Genomic DNA, 27166 nt, shown 5'->3' with positions numbered 1-27166 from the left:
TTCTTTTTTTTCCTCCTCCTTTGATTTCTCTTTGGGAAAAGCACTTTGACTCCTGACTGCTCTACCTCAGACCTGAGAAAAAACTCGTCACGCTCGCTTTTTTTGGCGTTTGGCTTTGGGTTTTTTTTTTTCTTTTTTTTTTTTCTTCTTTTTTTTTAATTTTTACGAGCGCCGATCTTTATAGTCGTTGTTGTTTTATTGTTACTCTTATTATTATCATTGTTGCTGTCGTGGTTGGTAGCGGCCGGGATTCTGCGGTTGTGTCGAAGCGCTGGTCTCCTCGGGCAGTGGGTGGTTTCTCCTGTGTATCCCTCCTAGGACACTCGAACGAAGATTTTTTCGTCCTCCCTTCCTTTTTCTCCTCCTTCACTTCTCCAAGGCTTTTAAAACAAACACACAAAAAAGCAAACCTACGCCGGTGTTGTCGTCTTTTCGAAAATTTTTTGTTGTTTTTTTTATTCTTAATTTTTTTTTCCTTTTTTTTTTTTGCTTGACATCTGGGAAACCACTACCCCCCGCTCTCAGAAATAACCAAAGACAATGGTTCACTGTGCAGGCTGCAAAAGGCCAATCTTGGACCGGTTTTTGTTGAATGTACTGGACAGGGCTTGGCATGTGAAGTGTGTTCAGTGCTGTGAATGTAAATGCAATTTGACAGAGAAATGCTTTTCGCGAGAAGGCAAGCTTTACTGCAAAAACGACTTCTTTCGGTAAGTACCGTGTCGTCGTCCCCCCCCCCCCCGCCCGGAGCCGTAGCTCCTCCGCATCCATTTTTCACCTCCCTTTTCCCCCTTTTTTGTTTGTTTGTTTGTTTGTTTTCCCCCGTTGCTCGGTGTGACCCTCGGACGCCCCGTCCGAACCCCGGTGTTATTTCCCCAGGTGATCTCCGGGGGGGGGGGGGAGTCCGGCCCGGGGAAGGGGCTCCCCGTCGGGGCCGGCAGACCGAGGCCCGACCGCTCTCGACGGGCACCGGTCGAGCTCGAGTTCCCCAAAGTTACCTCGAAACTATCGACCGGCGGAACGATAGCGGGGGCCGGTCCCGGTGCCGCGGAGCCGGCGAGGAGGGGGGTGACCCCCTTGCAGCGGTCCTCGCTGGGGTTTTCCCGGTGGGATTTTCCGCGGCGTGCCGCGGACCGGAGCCCCGGGGCCGCCCCGGCGGGGAAGGCTCGGTGCGCGGCTCGGTGCGCGGCTCCGCGGGCCCAGCGTTTCCCGTCAAACCGAGCCGAGGCCGCCCCGGAGGGCAGCGAGAAACCCTCCCACCCCCGGCGACCCCCGGCGGGTCGATGGAGATGGGAACCGGGTACCGGCGCTCGTTCGCCCGCCGGCCGCCGCTTCCCCCCGGCGCTGACCCCGGTCCGGCTGCCGGGAACCCCGCGGGGAGAGCTGGAGGCACCGGGTCCGGGTCCCGGGAACGGGTCCGGGTCCCGGGAACGGGTCAGGCCCCGGGAACGGGTCCGGGTCCGGGTCCGGCCGGTCCGCGGGTGCCCGGCGCCGGCCGAGCCTGTACCGGCAGCCGCTGCGGCCCACGCGTGGCCGTGGGCGATTGAGAACAACGTACACGAATTCCTGCTTAACGTTTATTAAAGGCTCGTTAATCAACGCGGCAGGGCGCGGAGGGCAAACCCTGGCGAAGGCAACCCGGGTGTTTAACTGATCCCCCAGCACTCCATCCCCTGCCCAGATCGGGTCTTTTTTTTTTTTTCTTCTTCTTCTTTTTTTTTTTTTTTTTTGGTTTTCTTCCCCCTCTTTGATTTTTAAAGGTAGCCTTTCGTTAGAGCGCTCCGGAGGGCCGCTTGATTTTATTTCCAAATGTTTTCCTTTTGCGCGGCCGGGCGGGGCGAGCGGGGGCCGCGGAGAAGGGCGCGGGGCCGGGGCTGCTCCCGGCGGTTCGGGTGGGCGCTGCTGACCCCCCCGGCCGGCTCCTCTCCCCGCAGGTGTTTCGGGACCAAGTGCGCGGGCTGTGCCCAGGGCATCTCCCCCAGCGACCTGGTCCGCAGGGCGCGGAGCAAAGTGTTCCACTTGAACTGTTTTACGTGTATGATGTGTAACAAGCAACTCTCCACCGGCGAGGAGCTCTACATCATAGACGAAAACAAGTTTGTCTGCAAAGAAGATTACCTAAATAACAGCAATACTGCCAAAGAAAACAGCCTGCATTCAGGTGAGGGAGCGCGGCCGGGGCGATGCGGCGGGGGGAAGCGCTCGGCCCCGGCTTCTGCGCGGGGTGGGAGCTGGTCCTCTCCCTTCTCCCTTCTTCTTCCCCCTCTCCCTTCTTCTTCCCCCTCTCCCTTCTTCTTCCCCCTCTCCCTTCTTCTTCCCCCTCTCCCTTCTTCTTCCCCCTCTCCCTTCTTCTTCCCCCTCTCCCTTCTTCTTCCCCCTCTCCCTTCTTCTTCCCCCTCTCCCTTCTTCTTCCCCCTCTCCCTTCTTCTTCCTCCTCTCCCTTCTTCTTCCTCCTCTCCCTTCTTCCTCACCCCTTTCTTTCTCCTCTCCCCTCACTCTCACCCCTTTCTTTCTCCTCTCCCTTCTTTCTTCTCTTTCTTTCTTCCTCCTCTCCCTCACTCCTCTCCTCTCCCCCAGTCATACCCACTGCCCATCCCCTGCGATCGGTATTTGCCCCCCCCCAGCCGAGCCGTGACCCGGTGTGCTCTCGCCCAGCCACCACCGGCAGTGACCCCAGCCTGTCCCCCGACTCCCAAGACCCTTCCCAGGACGACGCCAAGGACTCGGAAAGCGCCAACGTATCCGACAAGGAGACGGGCAGCAACGAAAACGACGACCAGAACCTGGGGGCCAAGCGGCGGGGCCCCCGCACCACCATCAAAGCCAAACAGCTAGAGACTCTGAAAGCCGCCTTCGCGGCCACCCCCAAACCCACCCGGCACATCAGGGAGCAGCTGGCGCAGGAGACCGGCCTCAACATGCGGGTCATCCAGGTACCGTGACCCCCCCCGACACCCCCCCCCAAATGCCCCGGTGGCACCGGGTACCCCTGCCCGCTCGCTCCGGGGGATGCGGTGGCGTGGCGGGACCGGCAGCCCCCGCACTGTAGGGCCAGGGAAAGCTCCGCCGGCCTTTTATATCGGTATTACCGAGGTGTATCCCCCCCCCAGCCCCGGTTGGTGGGCAAGGGCAGAGCTGTGGGTTTCTTTTAGAAAGTCCTAAAAAAGCTGCAAATGGTATCGAAATTAATAACTAGAAATGTGAGGGGTTAATGGATAAATAAGAATGACAATGCGCTGGAATTATTAAAGGGTTTATAAACCCGCAGCGCTGGGGGTAATGGGGGGTTAAAGGACCATTAAAGACGAGGTTAGATTGGAGAGTCTCAGTGTGAGGGTAATTAGGAGTAATCTTGTCAGGGTAATAAGAATTAACTCAATCATTCTTGACCTGCAGCCGGCGAGCTGCGGGGAGTGCCCGGCCGGCCGCGGGGCCGCTGTCACGCGTGGGTTCGGCCCTGTCCGAAACGAGGAGGAGGAGGAGGAGCGCGGTCGGGGTGCACCGGATCGGGCCCCCCCTTCCCCCGATTCCCTCCTCCCGGGACAAAAGAGACTGGGAAAAGCGCAGCCCCGGGGTGGGGGGGATCGTCCTTGCTGGGGCGGCGGTGGGTGCCGGGTTCCCGTGAAGGGGACCCCCACGACGGCAACTCCCGTGACCGGTGTTTCTTCCCCCCCACACCACCCCCCCACCCCCGGCCCCCCAGGTCTGGTTCCAGAACCGGCGCTCCAAGGAGCGGCGGATGAAGCAGCTGAGCGCGCTGGGCGCCCGCCGGCACGCTTTCTTCCGCAGCCCACGCAGGATGCGGCCGCTGGTGGACCGGCTGGAGCCCGGGGAGCTCATCCCCAACGGGCCCTTCTCCTTCTACGGAGGTGGGTAATAACGTGCTACACCCCCCTCAAGCTCCCCATACCGCCGTCCGGTACCCGCTGCCCCCAGCTGTGCTCCCCGCTCGGCACCAGCGCCATCCGAACCGGCGGGGGCCCGTCCCCTGTGTCCCCCTGCTCCGTCTCCCCGGGGTGGTGGTGGTGGTGGCGGTGGGGGCCAAGCCGGCAGGTTTCTTCGCCCCTCTTCGGAGCACGGCGGGGGGGTAATTCCCCCCTGCTGCCGGACGGTTTCGCAGACCGAGCCGTCGCATTTCGGTGTCCCCGGTGCTGGCCGGGGGCTCCGCCGGCCGGGGACCCCCGGGACCGGGCCGGAGCCCCCCCCAAGCCGTTAGCACGTTTCCCTCGCCAGCCACGCCAGCCTGGGTCTCTCCCCTCCGGTCCCTCGGCCTGTGTGTTACCTTCCCTCTGTCTCTCCTTGTCCGCCAGATTATCAGAGCGAGTATTACGGCCCTGGAAGCAATTACGATTTCTTCCCGCAAGGACCTCCTTCGTCTCAAGCGCAGACCCCCGTGGATCTCCCTTTCGTGCCCTCCTCGGGGCCGTCAGGCACTCCCCTGGGGGCCATGGATCACCCCCTGCCCGGACATCACCCCTCCAGTGAGGCTCAGCGCTTCACTGACATCATGTCGCACCCCCCAGGAGACTCGCCCAGTCCCGAACCCAACCTGCCCGGGTCCTTGCACTCCATGTCCGCGGAAGTTTTTGGCCCCAGTCCTCCATTTTCTTCGATATCCGTCAACGGTGGTGCTAACTATGGCAATCACTTGTCACATCCACCAGAAATGAACGAAGCGGCTGTGTGGTAGCTTTAAAACAAACTGGGTCTAAGTAAGTGATGATCATCTAGTCTGCTTATTGTTACGGTGTACAGAAATGAATAAATATAACATCTCTCCTGCCCTAAGACAATATTACCTTGGGAACGAACTGAATCCAAATCGCTCCAAGGCAAGCTTTGCTCTAGACCGGGACAATCTTCATGTTACGGTTGTATCAAACAAGCGAGGGGACTTTTTTGTACCATTGACAAAGAAACTGGTGAAGCTGTACAGTAAAGTGCTGCCATACCGTAGGATGGCGTAAGTTTGCTTACCCTGTTGGATGTCATCCTAAGAGCCACAATCCTTAGAAACTTCTCGTTTAAAAAATTAATAAGTGAATGAAGGAAAGGTCAAAGAAAAGGGGGAAAAAAGCTGCAAGAACTCTAGCGTTCCCGGTTAAGGATGGTTCTGGCATTATGAATTTGTTTGTTAATTTTTGTCTCTCAGAAAGTTCGTCAACAAGAAACTCTTTTTAGCTTCAGCCATTTCAGCCTGCTGACTACCAGGTGGGACAACTTTCTTTTTCCTTTGTTTTTGTTTTGTTTTCCAAAATAGCAAATACTAAATGTTAAGCCCTCAGCACCAACTCTTCTACCTTCACAAAGCTACACGTACAAAACCTCCTCATCATAGCAAAGGTCACCACCCAGACCTCTAACGAAAATGACTTGAAAAACAAACAAACAAACAAACAAACAAAAAGTATTCTACCTTCACAGAGAGAGAAAAGCTAAACAAAAAGACTCTATTGAACTAAAAACAGTCAACTGTTTACGTCTAATGTTAAATTCAGGAGTTCGATGTTTTACTAATAAATCCTGTTTTAGAACCTCTTGTTCAAAAGCAAAATATTTTGAGCAACCAACCAAAATAGTTCATTTTCTTTTCTGTAGATGTTATAACAGATTGCAGGGCTTGTGGTTCACTGTGCTAGTTTGTAAAAGGTGTTGTTTACAGAAGGCAAAGAAAAAAAAACCCACGAAACCCAGACAGTTGCCAAATAAAGTAAATATATAGCACAAATACTGTAAGGTGCTTTGCACCAGCAACCCGAGAAGGTGTTTAAAAAGTGTTACAAGGTTAAAAAAAAAAAACAAAAAAAAAAAAACAAAACAAAAAACATCTTTGCTAATTTTTAGTCCTGTTGAACATTCATGGAATTGTTAATATGACTTATATAGACCCACACAGGTTTTATTTTTGTGTCTTTAAAATAAAAGTCCAAAATATTTAAATTTTATGGTCAAATATGCAGTCAACAGCTGCTACTTTTTTCTTTATATATTAAATTTCTCATATGTCTTTTATTGTTCTAATAAACCTAAGCTTGTGTGACCTCCAGTGCATATTAGACCATTCACTGTATGAAAGAAAACATGTTGGATAAAATTTGTGCGTTTTTAATAAAATTAGAAAATCTGATGTTTAGATAACTTGTGTTTCATTTGATGTTTTAAGCAATTTAAAATGGATTCTCTTGAGTAAAATAGCCCTGAGAAAGAATGATCCACTCTACTGATAATCCTGTATAGCTCTTTTGCTCTGGTAGAAGTCTAAACCCTGGTGTCGATGCAGATAGCAGTCAGTGGCAGCTCCAGCCGTCCTTCCCATCTGCAGGCTCAGTTGTTGAAGTACAAATAATATGTTACGCTGTACGTTAAATTTCAAAATCGGAAACTAAGCAATTTGTTAAATATATTAAGCTATTCTTGGTCTATGCTAAGAGAAAACATATTCAAAATGCTTATTTCATGCATAAACAACAATGTATTGTAAATGTAAAGAACTTGCAAAGATATGGTTTTTAACTGACCCATTTTTAGTTAAATTAATTCTCCAAAGGTAATTTTTCTTCTTTTTTTTTTTTTTTTTTTTCCCCAGTTGGATGGTTTTCAACACAGCATAACCTCAATGTCATGAAAGTAATTTTAATCCTTTTTTAGAGCTGGTACAAAGTCAATTGTTTAATAGCGTTTGGTATATGTGAAGTTCTCTGAAGGGCAGCGGGGGAGAATATTTTGCTTTGCACTAGATACATGCTAATTTTCTTGGGAGAAAAATGAAACAAAACAAAAAATTCTGGAACCCTGTGAAATGACAGATTTAATGTTTTAATTATAAATGATTGCAGAATCCCAGATACTCAGTTCTTCAAAAGCAAAAGTCTCATTGATTCCGAGAGGACTTTGACCTGTGTTAGAAGCAAAGAATTAGGTTTGGTTCTGAAAAGTCACTGGTCTAAATGTTTTCCACCTGCTGAGCTAATAGGATGGGATGAACTATAATTGCATATTTTCCTTCGTCTCTCAACTAATCGTGACTCTGGCTGGCTTCTTTTTTATTTTACGTAGACTCAGAAATTTACGCTAAAACACAGACTTCTACATTCCCAGTGATTCAATTATTTACCTCTTTGGACTGAGGGGGAAAAAAAAAATCCAAATGCTTTAAAGTTGTATGATTTGTAATTTTCAATGGTGATTTTTTATTTTGTTCACAACCTAGTTTCTATGCCCAGCAGAGGGGCCACCTAGATGAAGCAATAGTTCACTTTAAACACAAAATGTCTTATATAATAATATAAAGATAAAAACTATCTGCAAGGGATCTGTTAGTGTTTCTAAAAAAATTCATGCTTTATTAAATACAGGGGAGACTTCTTAAACTCATGGACTCTGTGTCTTAACTCATTTATTTGTCTTTTGTACTGTTGCTCTGTTTCGTTGCTCTGTTTTGCATTTATATGAGCAAAGTAATGGGTGATCTATTTATGACAAACTTTTACTTATCTGGGCAAGTGCTATTGATAAATACTGCTGTTTGCGCTTCTGGTCTATGCTGCTGGTTTATTGTTGAATCAATTATTTTAAATGAGAATTTCACCAAATAGGCTTATTTTGTAGAAAACCTGTCTGCCAAGTGGTTTTTCTTTTTTTGTTTTTCTTTTTCTTTCCTTTTTTTTTTTTGTTTGTTTTGGTGACAAGGTATTTGTACAGTTTCTTCCCTGTTAATTTAGGCAGCGATGTGATACGGTTCAGGGTAGGTCAGTGGCCTACAAAAGGGAGGGAGGAGAGCCTGTATTTTTTTCGAAGCTCCCATCCCTTTGGCAGGGGTTTTGCCCATCTTCGGGGTGGGGGGGAGCCCAGGAGCCGTTCCCATGCCTAAGGCTGAGCGTGTCCTTCAGTGCTTGCGGGATCCGCTCTGGAGGCCCCAGCGCTTTGCAGATTTGAATTCTGTGCTCTTCAGAGCGAGCTCGGTGTTTCTGAAGACCCTAATCCAGCAACAATTGCACAGTCAAAACTCCTTTTGAAACCATTGTCACGTTGGGTTCTTGTAAGTCCTTGTTTACAAGAGCGTTTCCATTGACTTCGGTAGCGTTACTTGGGTGAATAGAGGTCTGCCGGAGAAGGGCCTCGAGAAATGTGTGCTGCTTGGGTGGATTTTACGTGCGGGTATTAGGGGGTTTAACTGCAGAAACGCGGGCGTGCGACGTGCGACTGTACGGACGTGCAATGTAATTTCGAAAGCCTTTTTAGAAGTAATCGCTCTCTTTTGATCTTTCCTTCCTTGACTGCTGCTGGTTTCGGTGACCTTCACCTTGTTGCTGCGTCCCAGCAGAAGGCGCAGCCCGGTGACGTTAAACCCCGCGCAGGCCCTCGTCTTCTCGCCCCGTTCGGGACGGCACCCGCGGCGTTCCCGGGGCGAGCGGTACGCGCCCTCCCGGCACGGCCGAGGGAGGCTCGGTCTTCAAACGCGCGAGGCCGAAGACTCGCGCGAACCCCGCGTGTAAGACCGTTTCCTAGGAAAAAAAGGTGCAAGGCAAACCTTGTAAGTATTACTCGTGTTGAGCTCATCTATGCGAAGGAGATATTTTGAAGGCTAATCAAAGCGGCCGTAAAATGCCATGTTTCCAGCATCCAAACAACTCTGCCTTTGGCCCAAAGCGATGGCGCGCCGCGTCCCCCCGCGCTGCCGCTGCGCGATGCTCCTCGCTGCCCCTTCCCTTCGTCTCCAGTCGCTGCTGGTATCTGTTTACTCAGGCCTTTGCTTGGGGAACGGCAGGGGACTTGTAAAAAGATCTGTATCCCAGGAGTGAGAATGTACTTAAATTACGATTTGTAGACAAATTATGTATATTATTTTAATATGTGTGTGTGTGTGCCCAGATGCTGAGCGAAGGGTGCACGATACAAATCTATAAATAAATATAATTTAAAAATATCGGTGGTGATTTACATGCTTTTGCCATCCTAGGAAGTGGCAGATATTGCAGTGCCCTCTCAGGAACGATTCCTTTCGCCATAGTCTGGATTTTTTCCCTGAACAAGACTGTTGTATTTAAGCTTTGCATGTTCTTACCATATTAAATGCAAGCATTTGCAGTCTCCCTTTCTGTTACTACCCCAGCAGATAAATTCAGGTATATTAAGATTACACAATTGATACGTGTCCTTAAACGCTGCCGACGGCGTTGAGCTGGGAACGGGGAATCGCGATGCTGGAGCGGGTTCTGGAAGGTCTTTTCTTTGCGTCTGCCATGGCACTGGGGCGGTCAGCGTTCCTCATGCCAACAGAATACCCATGAAGTTATAAATGAAATTAGCGGGACCGTTAAAAATAGATTCTGATTATAAATCCTTCTGGGATTGCTATCTTCTGTTTCTTTTTCAATAGTATTTGTAGTGCTTTTAGCTGTAGAGCATGGGGTCACGCTTAGAAAGCAAAGTTTGTTGTTGCCTGGTGAGTTTTTCATTCATTACATGCGGAATTGTAATGCAGAAATTGAAGCGTAAATGTGGCCTTCAGGTCAGTTAGCTGACCTTCACGTTACTAAATCTCTGTGCTTGGGACTGCTGTAACTGGAATGGTAAGGGTACTCTTAGGGCGACCGATTTTCCGGCAGCGTTTTCACCATTTGTGCACGGGATCACGGAATGGGATGCACGCAGCTGGTTTTATTGTGCGTATCGCCTTCCGGTGCTCGGAGAACCCCCTTGGCCCTCTACGCGTTCCTCCTTGGGGATGAGGGGCACAACCGGTCTCTCGTAAGTCTTCTGTTACAGGCTGTCTTCAAATTCAGGAATAGCTCTGCTTCGATGACGTTTGGTGCGCTGCTTAGAGAGCGTTTTTGGCAACTGTGAGAATTAGATTTTTTTTTTTCCCTGATCGGTTTTAATACAAGCTCGTTTCCGGCAGAATCGGAACCTTTAAAGAGGCCGACGGTCTCTCACGTGGTTTGGAATGAAATCCTTAGCTCTGCTAATCGAGGAAGGCCAAGTTTGCAGGACAGGTCTAGTGTGATTTTGTTGAAAGGATGCTACGTGGCATGAGAATCGTCACGCAGCCCAGACTGTAAACGTGAGCTGGAAAACACCCCCCTGGAAAACACCCCCCCGACTTCCATAGGGCTGGAGCGAGACGCGTGCCGGGGTGTTGCGGTGAATCGCCGGGAGCGAAGCTGACGGCAAAGGCTGCTGCCTCGCGTGATGGTGCTTAGCGTCTCGAGAATAGCTGCGTGCTGGCGTTTCTGTGCACAGGAGAGCGCGCACGTAGGGTTCCTACGGGGAGATTTTTTTTTCGTGGATGAAAAAATAGGTCTTTTTGGCTCTGCCTAAAAAAAAAAAAGGTTTTCTTCTAGTTTTTCAGCTGTCTCTGGGCGGCCTTTAAAATTCTTATCTGCTGGAAGCATCTTTAGGCTGTGCATCTATTCAGACACACAATATTCATTATGTTTTCAGATGTAAGGGCCATTAAGTGTTGATTAAATCTTTAAAACAGTTGTGTTTTTTGAATGAGTGATGGGTTAGGAATATCAGAAATACTGAAGTAAATAAAAACACGGAAGAAAAATAGTAATAAATATTTATAAGGAGAGCGATTTTTTATGTACATAATCTAAATTTCCTGTTATGTAATTTGTTTTAGTGGATAGGTTTGATGTGTGCTCTTTCCCGCTTCTCCCCAATTTTTTCCCTCTCCTTTTTTCTCTTTTTCACTGACAAATTGTCTTGCCGATTTAAAAAGAAAATCTTGAATGAGATAGCATGACTGAAATGAAGAAGGCCGGGTTGGAAAAAATCACATCTGCTAGCCAAAGTGTCGGAAAGACAAGCTCAGCTCCGGCTCGTAGCTATTTTTGGACAGCACGCAGTCCTCTGTATATGGGTCAAATCCTGCCGTTGATAACGCCACTCAATTAAATTCAGTCGACGAGACTCTGGCGCGTGTAATTCCCATGGATCTCTATGGGAATCCCGTCGCAGATCGGTGCCTGCAGCCCACCGCGCTCCCACCGCTCTGCTCGCGGCGGCAGGGACCCAGCGCCGGGTGCTGCTGAGCGCGGGCGAGCAGCGAATTACTCGGTGGTGGTGTCTGAACGGCTTTGCGTTGCCAACCCGTTTCTTTTTTTCATATGTTTAAGTAAGGGAATGCTCTGAAAAATGGATTCGTATTAATAACCTGTAATTCTGCAGGCACACGGGGATGATACGGTCCTTCACTGCCAAAGCTACCATCTAATCTGACAGTTTCCTAAAAGATGACAAGCTCCACGAATGCACGGGAGCAAAAGGAGCTGAGTGTGAGAAATTAGAAGTGCTTTTCTGTAGTACAGGCTGTTCAAAATTCACTTGTTTATCTGTTCTGTGTTTAGGGTGTTACTTCCATTTTAGCAAACAAGCGCGTAAATAAAAAAATAAAATTAAGAGGAAAAATGCCACGGAAATTATGTCAGTCAGTTTGACGGCTTCTGCTTATAGTTTATAAACAGGCAGAGGGTTCTACAGAACGGACCGTGATGCATCAAAAGGCTTTCATGATCGTCTTAAATTAAAATGTATTGATACAATTTTTGTACAAATATTCCCCAGCATGATTACGAGTCCAAACCACGGCAGCATGGTTTGAGGGCATGCGAACCAGAAATTAAAACCGAGCCTGAGAGTCTGATTTAATTACCCTGCTAAGTGAAAGGCAAAAGAGAGAGAATAAACAGCGAAGCAGGAGGCTCTCTTGGTGAAATATTTTAACAACCCATGACTTTCATACGCTGCATTTTCTGTTTGATGTCGCTTTATATTGACTGAATCTCCTTATCAAAAATTTTGAATTAACAGCTCCTGCAGCCGTCTGGGTGCCGATCAGCGGAGCTGGGGTACCCCGAGCAAGTCGCAGAGCGTGGGGGCTCTCCCCTTCCCCCCGCGCGCGGGAAGGGGCGCGCGACGCCTCCGGCCGAGCGCCGTGTGCTTTTCCCCCTCCGCGTTTGTTTTGCACCGATAGGAGTGACGGATGGAGGACAGAAAAGAAACAGGTCTATAAGCTCTGTCAGAAGCCCTCGAGTTTGCAGTTGTACATACGTGCATTTTAATGCGTTGCTGGATTCGGGATTTATACCGAACAATTGTCCCATTAGTCTCAGTGGGTGAAATCCTGATCTCACTGGCGTGAGTGGCAAAAACGCTCTCGACTTCAAGAAGCCCATTTTTTACTCTGGAGGACTAATGCAACTCACTGTGTATTTTTTATTAATTATATATTGGGTATGTTTTATTTAAGCATCGCTAAAAGCCTCTCTCCCTTTATTAACAGGGCTATTTACTATTTGTTAGGTTAGAGAACATCCCTTTTTCACTCTGTGAGAGCGCAGAGGTTCGAAAATGCAATGACGCAGGGGGGTCTTGGCACTAGCTCTTTGGTTTGGGGAGTGCTTAGTTACTCCTAAGTAACTGTTCAGGTAAGCACTTGTTCCTGCTACTTAATTTTCTATGGATTTATTTCTCCAGGCTCCTCTCTTTGTTTATAATGGCATCTTTTACTCTGGAAACAAAATGCCTACAAACTCAAAGTGGAAAAAAACCCCAAATCTAGAAGCAAAGTCAGGGAAGACACACTCTACACACCTCTCATTGTACAAGTTTCTTGTTTTATAAAACCATGTCTTGGTTAAAAAAAAAACCAAAACAACAAAAAACCCCCAGTGCTTAATTTGACATTGCTGGACCAATGGCAAACCCACATAATATATAATGCAGAGGATTACAGCTGTCACTCATGCCATGATAAAATAACTACAAACTACAAAAGAAAGTTGGAACGGGATTGAAATACTCAACAGCATAAAATCCAAGGGCTCTGCTTGCAATGAAAATGTGCGTTTTCAGTAAACATTAGTTTTTACATAAATTGAACTGTATGTTGTCTTTGCAGTATCGCACAGCTCTGTAGGGAGAGTCACAGGCTATTGGGGGGGGGGGGGAATGTCTGGGTTTTTTCCAGGGGTCTCTTCCCATGGTGCCTCCCAGGACCCCCAGTCCCATCCCAGTAACCCAGCCGAGGCTGCCGGAGCCGGCGGTGATGGATGATATTCCTCTGCCCTCTGTAGGAGAGCTGCCTGCACTGAACGCTGCTGCCTTCGAAAGCGTGCCCGGATTAATTTTTAGAGCATTTAAAAAGCAGATGAGGAGTGAGGAAGAGTCTTGTGCGGACAAGAAGGGGGTGAGCGAGCAGGCTACGTAAATTCGTCTCCCAGCAAGGGCTCGACCCGGTACCCAGCTCGTGTTTGCGAGTTGCTGCTGGCACCTTCGCAGGCAAAAAAAATCCCAACGCCGGTGGTTGGGAAGCCCAAATCCTGACACACCCCCCCCAAAGCTGTTCATTGTGGGGTCTGAAGTTCAGACCTACGTCTGCAACTCAGAGTTGAGATGCCGATGGGCATCCCCGCTCCCTTGTAACAGAATAGGTGCCAGCCTCCAGCGCTCTTCCCCAATTCCAGGTCTGACCTTGGGCTTTGAGGCTGCCTCACCCCACAAAGCAGCCAGGAGAAGCTCTCGGCGGGCAAAGCCGCCCAAAAAGCTGGTTTCTCGTTGATGCTCTCGGCAGGTCACTTCTGCGTCGCCTTGCTCCTGTTTCTAGGCCGAAAACATCCCAACTCCTGCGAGCTGGGCGAAAACATCTCAGGAGCTTTGGGGCTGGTGTGGGTTCACTGAGCCCGGTGTAACTCCGGTGTAAGGACCGGAGTCAACCGAGGACTTGCCTTTCAGCTCGCACTGCTGTAAGAGGGACCCTGGCTTCAACAGGGGCCACAAAGTGTTTCACGTATGGGACAAGGAAAGAATTAATTAAGTTCTGGGCAGTTAGCGGTGCTAAAAAAAGTGCAATGTTGACTTGAAGAAAGAGTTGTGATTTTTTTTTTTTTTTTTTTTTTGCATTATATAACACTTTTATACTACTAACTGCTACCCCAGAGCTGCTCAGCTTCAGAGCACCGGGCCAACAGCAACCCTCACGGCCCTGATGCACACAATTATAATTCCCCCCCATTAACGATGGGTGAGGGGCTGGGACAGCCCCCGCTCCCCAGGCCCTGTGTACCTCTGTGGGTATTTCTAGTTATCCCTGTCCCTCCTGGCTGGGCACCCCACGCACCTCAGCCCAGACAAAGGGTGGATGCTCACGAAGCCCCTGAGTCCCGCTGGGCCGGTTCCTTCCGCCCCCCCCCGGCCGCTCTCCCCCCCTGCGCCCTCGGGCACCGGCACCGGCTCCTGCTCGGGCCCGGCGGGACCCCGCGCTCCCGACCGACGGGCTGTAGGACCCTGCGGGGCCCGGCGGGACCCCGCGCTCCCGACCGGCGGGCGGGCGGTAGGACCCTGCGGGGCCTGGCCCGTCCCGTCCCTCCGCCCCGCGCTACCCCGTCCCGGGCCGCCGGCCCCGCCCCCGCTCCCAGGCTCCGCCCCGCGGCCCCGCCCCTCCTTCCCTCCCTCCCTCGACAAGATGGCGGCGCCCTTAGCGCGGCAGCTGGAGGAGCTGCTCAACCCCCGGCCCAGCTTACGCGACCCCGAGGACGACGCGGAGGAAGGTGAGGGAGGGCCGGGAGGAGGGTTTAATACCCGCGGCCGGCGGGGGCGGGCGGAGGCGGGCCGGGGTGGGCCGGGGTGCCGGCGGACCGGCCGCACGTGGCGGTGATGATGATGATGATGATGATGGTGATGACGGTGATGGCGGGGGGCTCGGCCCCCTCAGCCCCGCTGGGCGCCTCCGTCTCTCCCAGCGGAGGTCGCATCTCCTCGCTGTGCCCCCCTCAGCTCCGGGCGGCCCCCACAGTGAGCGGCGCTCGGCCCGCCGCACCGTGCCCGGCGCTGCCCGCCTTCGGGACCGGGGTTACGTCAGGGACCGGGGTTACGTCAGGGACCGCGGTTACGTCAGAGATCGAGGTTACCTCAGGGATCGGCGTTAGCTCAGGGATCGAGGTTACCTCAGGGATCGAGGTTACCTCAGAGATCGAGGTTACCTCAGGGATCGGCGTTACCTCAAGGATCGGCGTTACCTCAAGGATCGAGGTTACCTCAAGGATCGAGGTTACCTCAGGGATCGGCGTTAGCTCAGGGATCGGCGTTACCTCAGGGATCGGCGTTAGCTCAGGGATCGAGGTTACCTCAGGGATCGAGGTTACCTCAGGGATCGGCGTTACTTCAGGAGCCGCGGCTGGAGTTACCTCAGCGCCGAGTCCCCTCAGGGCTGCCCCGGCTTGGGGCCCCGCTGCAGGCCGGGCTGTTGCGGAGCCAGACTGGGGAGCGGATCCGGCTGGAAATCACCAGGAAAAGAGAAATAAAAGTGCAGTGTCGAGGCAGGACCGCTCGCCTCTGCCTGTGAAGCGGAGCCGGTGCGGCTGTGGGAGCGGGGAGGAGGCCCGGTGGGTGCTGGTGATGCCCATCTCCGAGCACGTCTCCTGTTTGATGCTTACCAGCGGCCCATTACCAACTTATGATTTTAATCCCACTCTTTTTGCCTTAGTTGTGGGTTTTTTGAGACATTCATCCCTTGCCCCGTGACATGTAGGTGGCAGTGTCATCTTCTCAGTGCCCAGGCTGGTCCCTGTGTTCCCTTGACTTACCCTCCACAGGGCAGAGCCGTCCCACCGGTCAGGAGACCGTGGGGCAGGACTCATCTCTGGGGCACGTCTGTCGCACAGTTCCTGCGCTCATCTCTTAGAGACAGCGAGTTCACTGTCACACGCCGACAGCGGCTGGCTTTAGGAGGCACTAGGCACCAGTCATGGTGGTAAAGGTTGTGCCAACTGGCCTGGTTCTTCTATGCAAGTGTATGTGAGAGCAATAGTATCTTGTAAGCAACATCGAAGTAACCATTGAGGAAATTAATGCAGTCAGCAGAGGCTTTTTCCCATTTTAGTAATCATGATTTAGTTTCAGACTTCATACTTTAGTGGTGCCAAGACTCAGAATGCCAGAAGATCCATCGAGTGCCACAGGTCGTTCTGCATCTGCCCCTCTTGCCCAGTCATTCCTTCGTGCCGCGCATCTTGCCATCCTCTTGTAGCTGGAGTGACTGTATTTAGACCTGATCCTGTTGTTTTGGTTATGAGCAAGAGATTTTTTTTGCTTCCCCCCTGCCTCAAGTAAACACTGTATGTGAGGCATTAACATTTCCAAACACACGCTAAAAGAGCACTTAGTGATGTTCAGCCAGTTGGATCACTCAATTGGTTGAACAAAGCTAACCCTGTAATTTTGCATACAGGGTGTCTTGCACATGAATGAAAATAAGGAGGGAGTATGGTATGATGTGTTCTCTTTGCTGGACTGCTCCGTTCCTGTGTCCTGGAGAAGATGGGTATGAAAGAGGGTAATAACCACAGTGAAATTATGTTTTCTGTTTAGCCATTCTAAAATGTTTATACATTTATGTGCATCGTATATATAGCAAGAGGCCAAAGTGCAACTGAATTGCAGTTTTCCTCATTTAATCTGTAAGCGTGAAGTGAATGAAGGCATTCCAGCTTTACTGAGTCTTCTACCCAGAGGACTACACTTCTCATGAGACCCTCATGATTCTGTGGAAGGGCTTGGATAGGCTTAGTTTGTCTAGCGCTCTGTGCAGGTTCTGTAAAATAAAGAAGAGGCAGGGAAGAAGGTGTCAATGTAGGCAGTGTTCATTAAAAAAAAAAAATTCAGCGAGATTTTTGGTGTTTGTTAATAAACATCCATCTCCACTTTGCAGGTGAGCCCTGTGGTACCAAACCTGTATATGGAGAAGACCATAGTACTGAGAGGGGGGTTGGAATTGGTCAGTTTGTCTAACATCTCCCTTCCTCCTGCAAAGGTTAAACTGGCAGGTGGGAGAACACCTCTGGCTGCAGAGAAGTCACAGGATATTTTCTGAAAAATACCCTTGGAGCTGTCTTATCTCTTCCGCTAGATCTTAAGTATTGCTTTACTCAGTAGTTTCTAGGCAGGACTGGTGCTGCTCTACACAAAACCCAGCTTTGAGGCTTTTTCTCTGCCTTTGATTCCCCAGCAACCTTTCCCGCTTTGCAGAAAATTAGTGTACTGGCTTTCCTTCACCAGGCAGGGAAGAGCCTTGCTCTCTCTCAGAGTCTAAAAGCCAGACTCTTATGCGAGGCCGTGTTGCCATCCAGCTTACCTTTGCAGTATATTTTTGTTTGTAGAGCATGAGGAGTTTTCCATGGCTCCTTCCTGCAGCTAGTTCTTCTAGTCTGGAATTCAGTTCAGTTTAGATATCCTTCCCCGCCTTTTTTTTCCCCACAGCTACAGTTGCTAAAGTGATTGACAAATTTGAGGATGAAACTGCAGATGACATTTTCCCTGTTGGTAATATACGGAAAAAAGCTTCAGCCTCTCTCTTGGAAGCTGATAAAAGGTACAGTGGAAAAGCTACATCTCGCAAAGCTTTGCAAGAAGAACTCTGGGGAGATGCTCTGTCTGAAGAAGGATCTGGTAAGAAATCTCATTTCTTTCCCCTTTAGACTACTCACAATTTGATGTTAGCATGTTAGCTGAGCTAGTGCCATGTGAACTGAGATGACAAATTTTAGGTCCCTGTTACAGGGCAATAAATGGGTACAGTTAAGTTGGACATAGTCTTGAAGTGCCTTCCTGAAATTCAGGCCATATTTTTTGGCCTGAGGGAAGGGGAAATCTCAAAGAGGAGGTCACCTCTACAGGCGGAGGAAAGAGTATGACTAAGTGTAAGGTGAGGTTCAGTGCGCTGACAGAACATTGTGTGGAGGAAAAGAAACAGCTCCCATATTTAAGCCAATATATCTCAGGGCCTGCAGGTATATACAGAATCTCATTTTAAAAATGCATATAGTGAATTCTGACCACCTCGTTTGCTTATCACATCACTGTTTCATGGGAAGGCTAAGCCGTGGATCTACTAATCATTGCTGCAGAAAATGTGAGCTGAGATCTTTTTGCGAATACGGCCCAGTGTTTCCATTATTTAGGCAAAACAAAGAGTAACATCATACACAGATAAATCGGAGTTTGGAGCCCAAATAGCCCAAACCTGTAGCGATTGATGATGCATACTGCAAAGTGGCACAATTTTGCTGGTAAGTAAATTAACTTTTTGTCTCTTTAGCTGAAGAAGCATCAGATGAATGGTACAGCGGCAGTGAAGATTCAGAAGAGAATGGCAGCTTAGGCACTAAACCAAAGGAGAAACCCAGCAGTGCTGGCAGTGACCAGGAGGATGACTTCAAAGATGATGAAGAGACGGATCTGTCTGTCAAGGCCAAGGCATCGAAGTTCAGTTTCCAGAATATCACTGACTTTGAGAAATTTACAGAGGGGATGGATGATGTAGGAAGCAGTGAAGGGGAAGATGAAGATGATGCCAGCATGGAAGAAGGAGATGAGGAGGAGGAGGAGGAATATGGGAGTGAAAACCATGACAATATAAAGGAAACCAAAGACAGTGAAGACGATGGGGGGGTGATGACATTCTCAAAAGGACAAGAGGCTGAAGAAGTAGAAAAAGGAAAAGCTGTGAAGAACCAGCTAGGTTTGTGCACTTTTGCTTTGTATTTTGACAAGACTTTCACCTTGCTGACACTATGGAAACTGGCCATGTTAGGAGCCACTTCAGCATGTTAACATGCTGTTAGCATACTGCATGTGCATGCTACAGCAGCCCTAGTGATTTGCAAATGTTCTGCCAAATCTGCTGTGCAAGCTGGTGTCACTGCTGCTACAAAATCTCATGTTATGAAGTGTATTTATCCACTGGTTTAATTGAACCAGTACTAAATGTACTTGTAGTATTGGTGGGGATGGGGACTTCCTACACTGGTAGTGCTGTGCAGTGATGCTGATACCGCTTCTGTTTCTTTTTAAAATGTAATACAGAATGCAACTTCTTCCTATCTGTCCTATTAAACTATCAAACCTCCATTTGCAGAATGTCCTTTTAAACAGTCAAGCAAAGGGAACATTATTTTTTTGTGGATCACAAAATTGCAGTCAGGATTATAGGATGGGATGCTGCTTTGTCCAGAGACACTTTGCGGTACCAATTTTGTGCTGGGTCAGTGCATGCAAAGATTTGCCCTAACCAGGAGTAAGGTAGCACAAAGGACAGGGCCTGTGCTGTTAAGTCAACAGCTCCTTCACAAGGAGCAAGTGCTTTGGCTTGCTAAATAATTGGTTTATTTCCTCTTTGTTATGAAGCACTGTGGGATCAACTATTGGAAGGGAGAATCAAGATGCAGAAGGCGCTCGTAACAGCCAACCGGCTTCCACAGCCAGACACTTACCCAATCTTCAGAAAGGAAGGTGGACAAGAATTTGACAACGCTGTCGAGAACTGTAAGAATTCTTCAGTCTTTCTACTTTGGGTAGACTCTGCTGTAGCCAGTATGTTTTGCCTATGTGGGGAATTGTTAATGGGAAAGTGAGGGCTTTGAGTTGCATGTGTCGGTAGTATTAGCTGTCGGTTTGTATTGCCTTAATCATTAATTAGGTACTGTACAAACAGAAACCAAAACCTGTTTCCTACCCAGGCAAAGAAAATGCCTCTTATCACCCATGTCTGTGTATGCCTAGCTGATCTCTGCTGGTGGCCTGTCGTCACTTACGTAATGTTGAAAAGCCTCAGCTCAGGTCCTGCTGCTATTTCTAGTTCACATCGGGATTGAAGTTTGCTTATCAAATTTAAGTTTCATGCTGTATTGTAGAAATAATTGGTTTGGTTATTGCTCTTTGGTGCAGAGTTGGGATGCTGCTTTGTCCAGAGACACCTTGCGGTACCAACTTTGTGCTGGGTCAGTGGATGCAAAGATTTGCCCTAACCAGGAGTAATGTAACCCAAGGGAGAGGGCCGGTGCTGTTAAATCAACAGCAGATAATCTTTTCAGCTTGGAGCTGCTTCATCTGTTTATTTCTTAGGATCACTATTAATGATACTGATCTGATGAGATTTGTAGGAGATTCTCCAATATGGCAAATACAGTGTGCATGCTGCAGTTGATAAGTGCAAAGTACTCAACTTCAGTGTGTTGTGGGTCTATTTAATTTTTAGAATTGGACACCTATTTTACTGACCTGAAGGTAAATGCGCAGGGAGATAAAATGTCTGGTATGTTGTCCTCAGAGATAAATACAGATTACTGCAGGTATCAGTTGGTGTCCATTTCTCCCTGACATGTTTGTTGTTTTCTGTCAAAAACCACACAGATGACAATGTTTATACACAGATTGTTCTTTTTTCTAATCCCACTAATCAGAAATGAATAAACTTCATAGGATATTCTTCCAGTGATTTTGAGTAATAAAGATTAGCCCAGCAGCATTTTAAAGCTTGCCAGGTTGGTTATCCCTTTCCCTTCTATTTCTTCTTTCCCAATCTTGAGATACTTTACAGAACGTTTCAGCTCTGTAGGTGAGCACCTGAGAAGCCCCCTTATGTGAACCAGTTGGTGGGAAACACTGTAATGGTGTCTACAGCCCTTCATGCTAAATATCAGAGATGTCATCTGAACCGTCTGGTTTGCTGTGGTTGTATATCCATTCAACCACACGATGTGCCAGTTTGTATGTGCTGGAGTGATACCTGCGCATTGAGAAATTTGGGGCTGGGCTGGCACAAGTCATCTTAAAACTGGATTAGGAACTTTTACCATCATCGAACTTGACCCTGAATCTTGCCCCTACACCAAGTTTTGACTATCATCTTACAGCTTATACCTGATCTGAACATGGTAGCTAATCAGCTTATCTGGAGTTACAGCAGGTGAGATACTTTATATTTTAAAGTTAGCTCTGCTGCTTTAAACGAAGTGATTAAGGAAAAAAAGGCGAACTCCCAATAATACTAAGCTGACCTTTCAGTGAAATACATGTTATTAATGTATTTAATGAGATGCATTACAAACTGCACCGAGCACCATGTTTCATTACAGGTCTAAAATGCAATATCATTAAAGACCTTTAACAGAAACAATGGTTGACATTTTGATATTTCCCATAAGCAAAATACATCCAAGAACGTGGAGTATAATACTGTACACAGTACAGCAGAGAGGCTCATCTTTCAGTTGTCCAGAACACTAAAGGAAAATCCACTGTTAATAACTACTCAGTGATTCCCTCCCCGCCCTCTTCTCATAGAGAAGTCTGGGCGGGAAAGTTGCAATAGTACACTCTGATGTTCCTGAGAGCTGGGGTTTGTGTTCTGTATTTCATCTGTGAAGACAGCAAGAAAATAAAGCCGAAGTGACCTGGGAAAAGTTAGCAGAGGAAGCGCTCAGACTAGCAGACGGGAAGTAATGAACTTAGGAACATTCTGCTGCTACTACTACACTTGTTTCATGTTTTCCAGTATTCTCTAAAGGATCAAAGTTGTATTAGCTTTTTAAATTTCTATTCTTCTAAAATACAATCTGTAATTGTACAGTAAAGTAGGTTACAACAAATAGTCCTTTTTGATGAGCTACACTATTGTCCAGTGCAGCTATCTTTCACTGCCCTGCAAAAATGCTCTTTCCGGAAGTTACAAAGTGCCAGGCATGAAATAAGGAGTAAACTTATACATGAAAGATCTTAGGAAAGACTAGGGATGTAGCTGGTATTATGTGGCAAAGACCCGTTTCTCTCTTACTTTGCTGTGTTGGGCCCTGGGAGAGGGATTCATGTCTAATCAACAGCTAGAGCTTTACCCCATGGGCAGTCTGAGCTGTGTTACATCTTCATTCACAGAGCTTCTGCCTGGATAACAGGGCTGTGACCCTGTTATCAATTCAGGAGGTGAAACTAAGTCCTTTCTGAAAATATACATGATAATGATGTATTTAACATTCTTTCGTGAATTGATGCACCTTGATTTATGAGAGGGGGGGGGAAAAATCTCACTTACAAATCAGCTTCCAATAAAAGTCCTAATTTTTAGCTGATCAAGTGGCTTAGTGGCGTCTATAAAAATAAACTTTTTTACTCGATTCTGAACGGTGAGGTAGTGGGCTGGGTAAATATCTCTGAACTCCTGAGTTCTCATCCCAATTGTATTACCAGCTTGTGGCTAGGATCCCGTTCCCCAGACAGGACAAATTAGAAGAACTGTGCATAAGTTTAAAGATGAGTGGAAGACAGGACTTTGTAAATACTGAACATTGAGTTCGTTCCCTTGTACATGATGCGCTTCAGTCTTGGACAGGATTTGGGATAATCATGACATTGACACTGTTTTGGACTGGATGATGATCTCCTTTCAGGGAAGCCTCAGCACTGCTTTCCAAATCCACAGAATAAATTTGGCATGCTTTCATCACCTTCATTGAATAGGAGGAAATGATTTGGTGTTCAAGCTGCACAAAGCAGTTGGTGCCAAAAATCCAGACTCTCGGTGTAAGCTGTAGCCTGTTGAAGGCAGGAGGGCACAGAGAGGTCTCAGCACCCAGCTCTCTCTGAGGTCCTGGACAAGTCCCTCACATCTCTTTGAAAGCTGCCCCAGAATGCTTTCAGTAATTTATCCCAAGTCCTTCCATAGCTCCTGAAATTTCTGCTCTGTGCTCACAGGAAGGAGGAATTTTTTGAAATAGAAAATGGTCCTTCATATATTTGCTTCTTTGGTGTCTCCCACTTGGGACAACCCTCTGTGCAGCTAGTCGCGGTAGTGAAATTCCCTAAGGGTTTGAGTATAATTGTGTTAAAGAGTAGACAGCAGTGCTTTATACATTTGCAGTTTTAAAGCCAAATGAAAATGGTAAGGTCATGCTTGTTTTCCAGATTTCAAGATTGAAGGTTACAAAACCTCAAGTGTTTAATTTATTATTTTTGTAATCTTTTATGAAATAATTTTTTTTAAAAAATGATACAACACGCTTTGGACAGTCTTGGATTCCTGAGATCTCAGGTTCTGGTGGATGATTTACTGCAAAATTGCTTATAAATTGAAGTAGAAAATGTTTTGCAGACCTGGCAGCTTTCAGGCTTCACACCCATTTGTCACCCAGCATTTCCCTTTGTGTATAGAACAAGAATTAATTAGGCTGCACTGCAGGAAAAGTTTATGGCCATAATTTATATAGGATGAATTTCTGTTTAAAGAGACAGCATTGCTTTGTTTGCACTGTCTTACTTTTTCTTGCCCCCCCCCCCCTTTTTTTTTTAAATCTTTAATTATATTCCAGATTTTTTTCTGTCATCCTTTTTACATACAAATTGGAGACCGAACTGTGGTCATGGAGCTCATGTTTATTCCTGTTTTGCATCCATGGAGAAAGTCTGAGTGGTTTTTAATACTGAAATTACAGTGGCTGCGCTCTGAATGCAGTGCAAATGTTTAACCTTTAATGCACTGCACACGTGAACTCCCACAGCTTACGTTTCTGAGGTGCTGCCGCCTGGAGTGGTCTGTTTCTCCAAGATACATTTGTATTCTCTTGCACCGTATCTTCCAGTCTAGTCCAGGGCTTGAGATGTTGCCTCTGTTTGGGGTCTTGCACGTTCAATTAATGTTTTTCATAATCAATGCAAGTCAGAATTTGCAATCTGCTCCTGATTTGCACATTAAAGAGACCCATTAATTAAAAATTCCAATCCCTGGCATGTTCCCGCAGGATCCTTGCATTATTTACATAGAAAAAGAGTGCAAGGTGCAAGTTTCTGTGCTGTGTCTCTGCACAGATTGCATGCCTGCCATTCATATTTCTATGTATGTTTTCAAGGGGGAGGAAGGTTAGAAGTGGATATCGTGAAAATGTCACCAAAAATTACCTCAAGGGCAAGAAAGAGCTAAAGAAGAGGTGGTAGCAACATTAGTGAAGCCACATCCAGTGTCAGGAATTAAACAGTTCCTAGGTTTGGGGGTTGTTATGTTAAATCTTGATTCAGTGACAAAAAAACCCACAGCTAATTGGTGGGCAGGAGGGCAACAAGAGCTTTAAGAAATGATATCTCTCAATCGACAAAGGCTAGAAGCTAGTTGTTCTATGTGCCCTGGGTAGCTGGGCTTCCCAATACGGTGATGTAGCTCTGTTCTTGCTATTTTAATTACTTTCTCTTTATAATTCTGGTTAAAAATTCTAAGCTGGGAATGTTTCAGTGACTAGTACTTTGTGCTCCACAAAAAGAGCTGGGAATTCTAGCTTTTAAATAGTATAATATGTTATTTTCAGTTTTTAGTTGGCGAGATGAGGAGTTAAAAACATACAGAAACCCAGGTGAGGATCTTGCAGAAGGCAAGATGCTGATGGGAGTTGCAAGACTTTAAAGGGACAAATAGTTGTATATGTTTTCATATGTATATGCTTTCACTTCTCAAGAGTTCTATAGGTCCCTGAAATGTAAACTACTGGCTGAATTTTTTGTGGGTTTTTTTTTTTTTGCTTTGACTCCATCTGTCAGCGGATTAAGAGAAAATATTGGAATCCCACATTTCTATTCTTCAGCATAAGCTCAAGATAAATTGTTTTGGAGAAATGGAGAAAATACTGGGTTTGGTAAAAGGTAGATATGCAGGGTCTGTAAGAATGGATTTGCTCACTGAAAGAACAAAAGTGGGGACAACAAATATTAACTGTTATTTACACTTTGTAGAACTGTGGAGAAGTTATACAAAGGTTTGTGATCAATAAGAAAATAAACCTGAATAAAGTGAATCAGATAAAAAAATCAAATTAAATGCTCCATGTGCTTGCAAGGCCATTATCCCCAAACCTGCCTGGGTTATTAATGTATTAATGGAGCAGCAGCAGTGAGCTCTGCCTAGCAGCGGCCTGAACTTTTCAGCACAGTGCCTCGTCTGCTGCTGAGAGATACCAGCTTTTTAAATTCTGCTGAAATTTGTGCATCTTTTCTCAACTCACAGTGATGTTTGAACTTTAGTTTGTATTCTCTGTAGTCAGTTATATCTTATTTTCCTGGTCACTGTGATGTTACTCTAGATGATTCATCCTTGGAAATTCTCTGTGGTCATGAGCTAGTGGCATTGCATCCATGCACAGAACTTAATTCCTGTATTTCTTGTATTCAAGGAGGGTGCATCATCCAGAAGAAACCTTGTTTCCCCCATCATATAGCATTTCTATAGTATCCCCTTTGAAATCCCTCCGGAAGAACTGTTGTGTTGGGCTCATTCACACAAAGAGATGAGCTTATATTGGAGACAGGGCGTTGAGTGCTGCAGTTAGCACAGCTGGCTGATGAGCAATGCTGCAACGCATGACCTTGTTCACCCTATGAGCTTGCTGCACCGCGGCCTGAGGAGAGTAGAATAGTGCGTTTTGCCTCTTGGGAATAACTTAAACGTAATGGTGGAGACCACTTCTTTTTTGTACCCTACCAGGTACAATGCCTGGGTGGCATTACGGATAGCATGTTTCTTTGTGGCCACTCTAGGGATGCAATTACACCTTGAGATGGGAAACGGGAGTTACTGCCTGAACAGTCGTTCCCAGTCCTGCCTTTCCTTCTCCGTACTGAGTTTGGACTGCAGAAGAGGAGAGCATGTGCACCTTTTATTTATGTCCTTCAATGTGTGTTTCGAATGGGGTGCCGCAAAGAAACTTTTATTCAAAAGAAAGACGTGGGAAGATGAAACAAGGGAAATGAGTGTGAACTACCTCTAAAGTTTGCGAGAAGCGACCCACTGTTCATAATCTTACTGTAGCCAGTTTCTTCAACTCAGAGTCAGTTGCTGGATAACTTATATTGCACATTGATTAGTTATTCCCTTAGGGTGTTATATCTCAGGTGCAGCTAGCCAACAGTTGCTATTTAATTACGTTTTATTGAAAAGTAGAGCGAAAAGGAGCACTTGTAAAATTTTGCAGGACTTGCCTGGGACTGCAGAAGGCTGGGTGTGCGGTGCCTTCTGGGAAATGAAAGGGATCTTGACTTTTTGCTCCTAAAAGTCCAGTCCAGTCCAAACACTTCGACTGACCCAGAAGTGTCTATTTCTGGGGTGGAAATAGGTGCACTAGTAGTGGGTGTGCTGGTAAAGGGCTGTTCTTCCACCTGGAGCTATGTGGACCTTTATGATAATTGCCTGAGTTGGGCTCTTGGTACGCCAGGTTGGTTAACTGCTCCCATGACAAATATCTGTGGCTTGTGACTAAACAGCACATTTGTGGACAAGGCCTCTTAAGGATGTGATTAAGAATCCCACTTACATTCATTGCCAGCAGGAGACCTCCAAAGACGCCATGTGTTTTCTGGTTTTACATTCTTGCATATTAAACGTTTCTGTATGAATGCTTCACACTGAATATCTTTATTTTCTTTGGGTTGGTTCTGTAATATTTCACTGAAAAGGGACTCAAGACAGAGGGAAATATTCTATTTAGTGTCTATTTAGTGTATGCTTGTATGTTCTCGGTGTCTTTTTAATAGATGATTTTTGCTGGGTTCTGTTACTCTGATTCCTGATCTTTAAAAAAAGAAAATACATTCTGTACAACATCCAGGTAAGTCATATCGAAGAAGCTGATCGAGCATTGACTAACTTTGAATAAGATCAAGTCTGCTTTAGGTTCTGGAGAACCTGTTCCACTTCCTGTAAGAGAGGATGTGTCTGGCAAGGCGTTCTCCTCTCCAGTTGTGCAGCATGCTCTGTCTGATGGGCTCACCCTCTGCCTCGCTCCTCGGCTGCACCTGGTTGTCGTTTTACGCATCTGGTTAGAGAAAAGCTGTCAGATTAAATGTGCTTTATTGACACAGGCTCGGGATTTTTTAGAGAAGCCTGCAGGAATCAGCTGCCAATAATTCACTCATAGTTTTGTTATCATCTCTATTCGTGCATCACTTTTAAAACCAAAATGTATCTATACGTACATCTGGAGATGATAATGCACTAATACAGAGCAGGGTAGGTGTCACAGGGGAGTGGGGGAGGAACTGAGGCACAGGCAGATTACACAGTTTCCAGAGGCATAGAGCAGTTACAGGATTAATTGGTGCTAGGCAAGATCATGGACTTAAATATATTCTTGCTTTGAAGATTTTACTGGGAGCCTGCACAAATGTGTGACAGCAGAACTGGGTTTCAAGCCTGAGTGTAAATTATTGTGATCAGATCTAGCCCACTTAAAACTGGTAGTTCATTTTAATTGACTTGTATTAGTGTAGACACTTTATGAATACAAAAACCATCATACTTGTCAATTCATGCAGGGTTGAATTTGATTTAAATGGATGTGGATGCAGGTGT

General features: G+C 47.1%; 2 protein-coding genes across 4 annotated transcripts in view; both read left to right on the top strand.

Moving 5' to 3' along the window:
- The first annotated feature begins 540 nt into the window (after window positions 1-540).
- Window positions 541-8404, top strand: LHX1 (LIM homeobox 1). Of its 2 annotated transcripts, XR_007506299.1 has the most exons (6): window positions 541-710; window positions 1935-2161; window positions 2656-2933; window positions 3704-3869; window positions 4311-5211; window positions 8324-8404. XR_007506299.1 is itself a non-coding variant. In XM_049802417.1 (5 exons), the coding sequence occupies exons 1-5, from the start codon at window positions 541-543 to the stop codon at window positions 4688-4690; spliced, it is 1221 nt and encodes a 406-aa protein (XP_049658374.1). In that variant the 3' UTR covers window positions 4691-5713. The 2 variants fall into 2 exon arrangements, 1 of the variants encoding a protein (XP_049658374.1); XM_049802417.1 differs by lacking the exon at window positions 8324-8404 and having other exon boundaries at window positions 4311-5713.
- A 6055-nt stretch (window positions 8405-14459) lies between these two features.
- Window positions 14460-27166, top strand: part of AATF (apoptosis antagonizing transcription factor) — a 56956-nt gene continuing 44249 nt past the window's right edge. For both annotated transcript variants that reach the window (XM_049802409.1, XM_049802410.1), the window contains exons 1-4: window positions 14460-14558; window positions 17266-17454; window positions 18104-18526; window positions 19192-19329. In XM_049802409.1, the coding sequence (XP_049658366.1) occupies window positions 14474-14558; window positions 17266-17454; window positions 18104-18526; window positions 19192-19329 (835 nt within the window). In that variant the 5' untranslated portion in view covers window positions 14460-14473. The remainder of the gene's footprint in view (window positions 14559-17265; window positions 17455-18103; window positions 18527-19191; window positions 19330-27166) is intronic.

The sequence above is a fragment of the Accipiter gentilis genome, chromosome 6 (genome assembly GCF_929443795.1).
Source record: "Accipiter gentilis chromosome 6, bAccGen1.1, whole genome shotgun sequence".
Classification (NCBI taxonomy): domain Eukaryota; kingdom Metazoa; phylum Chordata; class Aves; order Accipitriformes; family Accipitridae; genus Astur; species Astur gentilis.
Note: the sequence above shows the minus strand (reverse complement) of the source record. Positions and strands in the feature narration are given on the sequence as shown.

Excerpts from the sequence above, each read along its gene's own strand:
- LHX1 (XM_049802417.1), top strand. The coding sequence starts at position 541 with ATGGTTCACTGTGCAGGCTGCAAAAGGCCAATCTTGGACCGGTTTTTG. Across the intron at positions 711-1,934 it reads TGCAAAAACGACTTCTTTCG|GTGTTTCGGGACCAAGTGCG; the intron begins GTAAGTACCGTG and ends CTCTCCCCGCAG. Across the intron at positions 2,162-2,655 it reads AGAAAACAGCCTGCATTCAG|CCACCACCGGCAGTGACCCC; the intron begins GTGAGGGAGCGC and ends GCTCTCGCCCAG.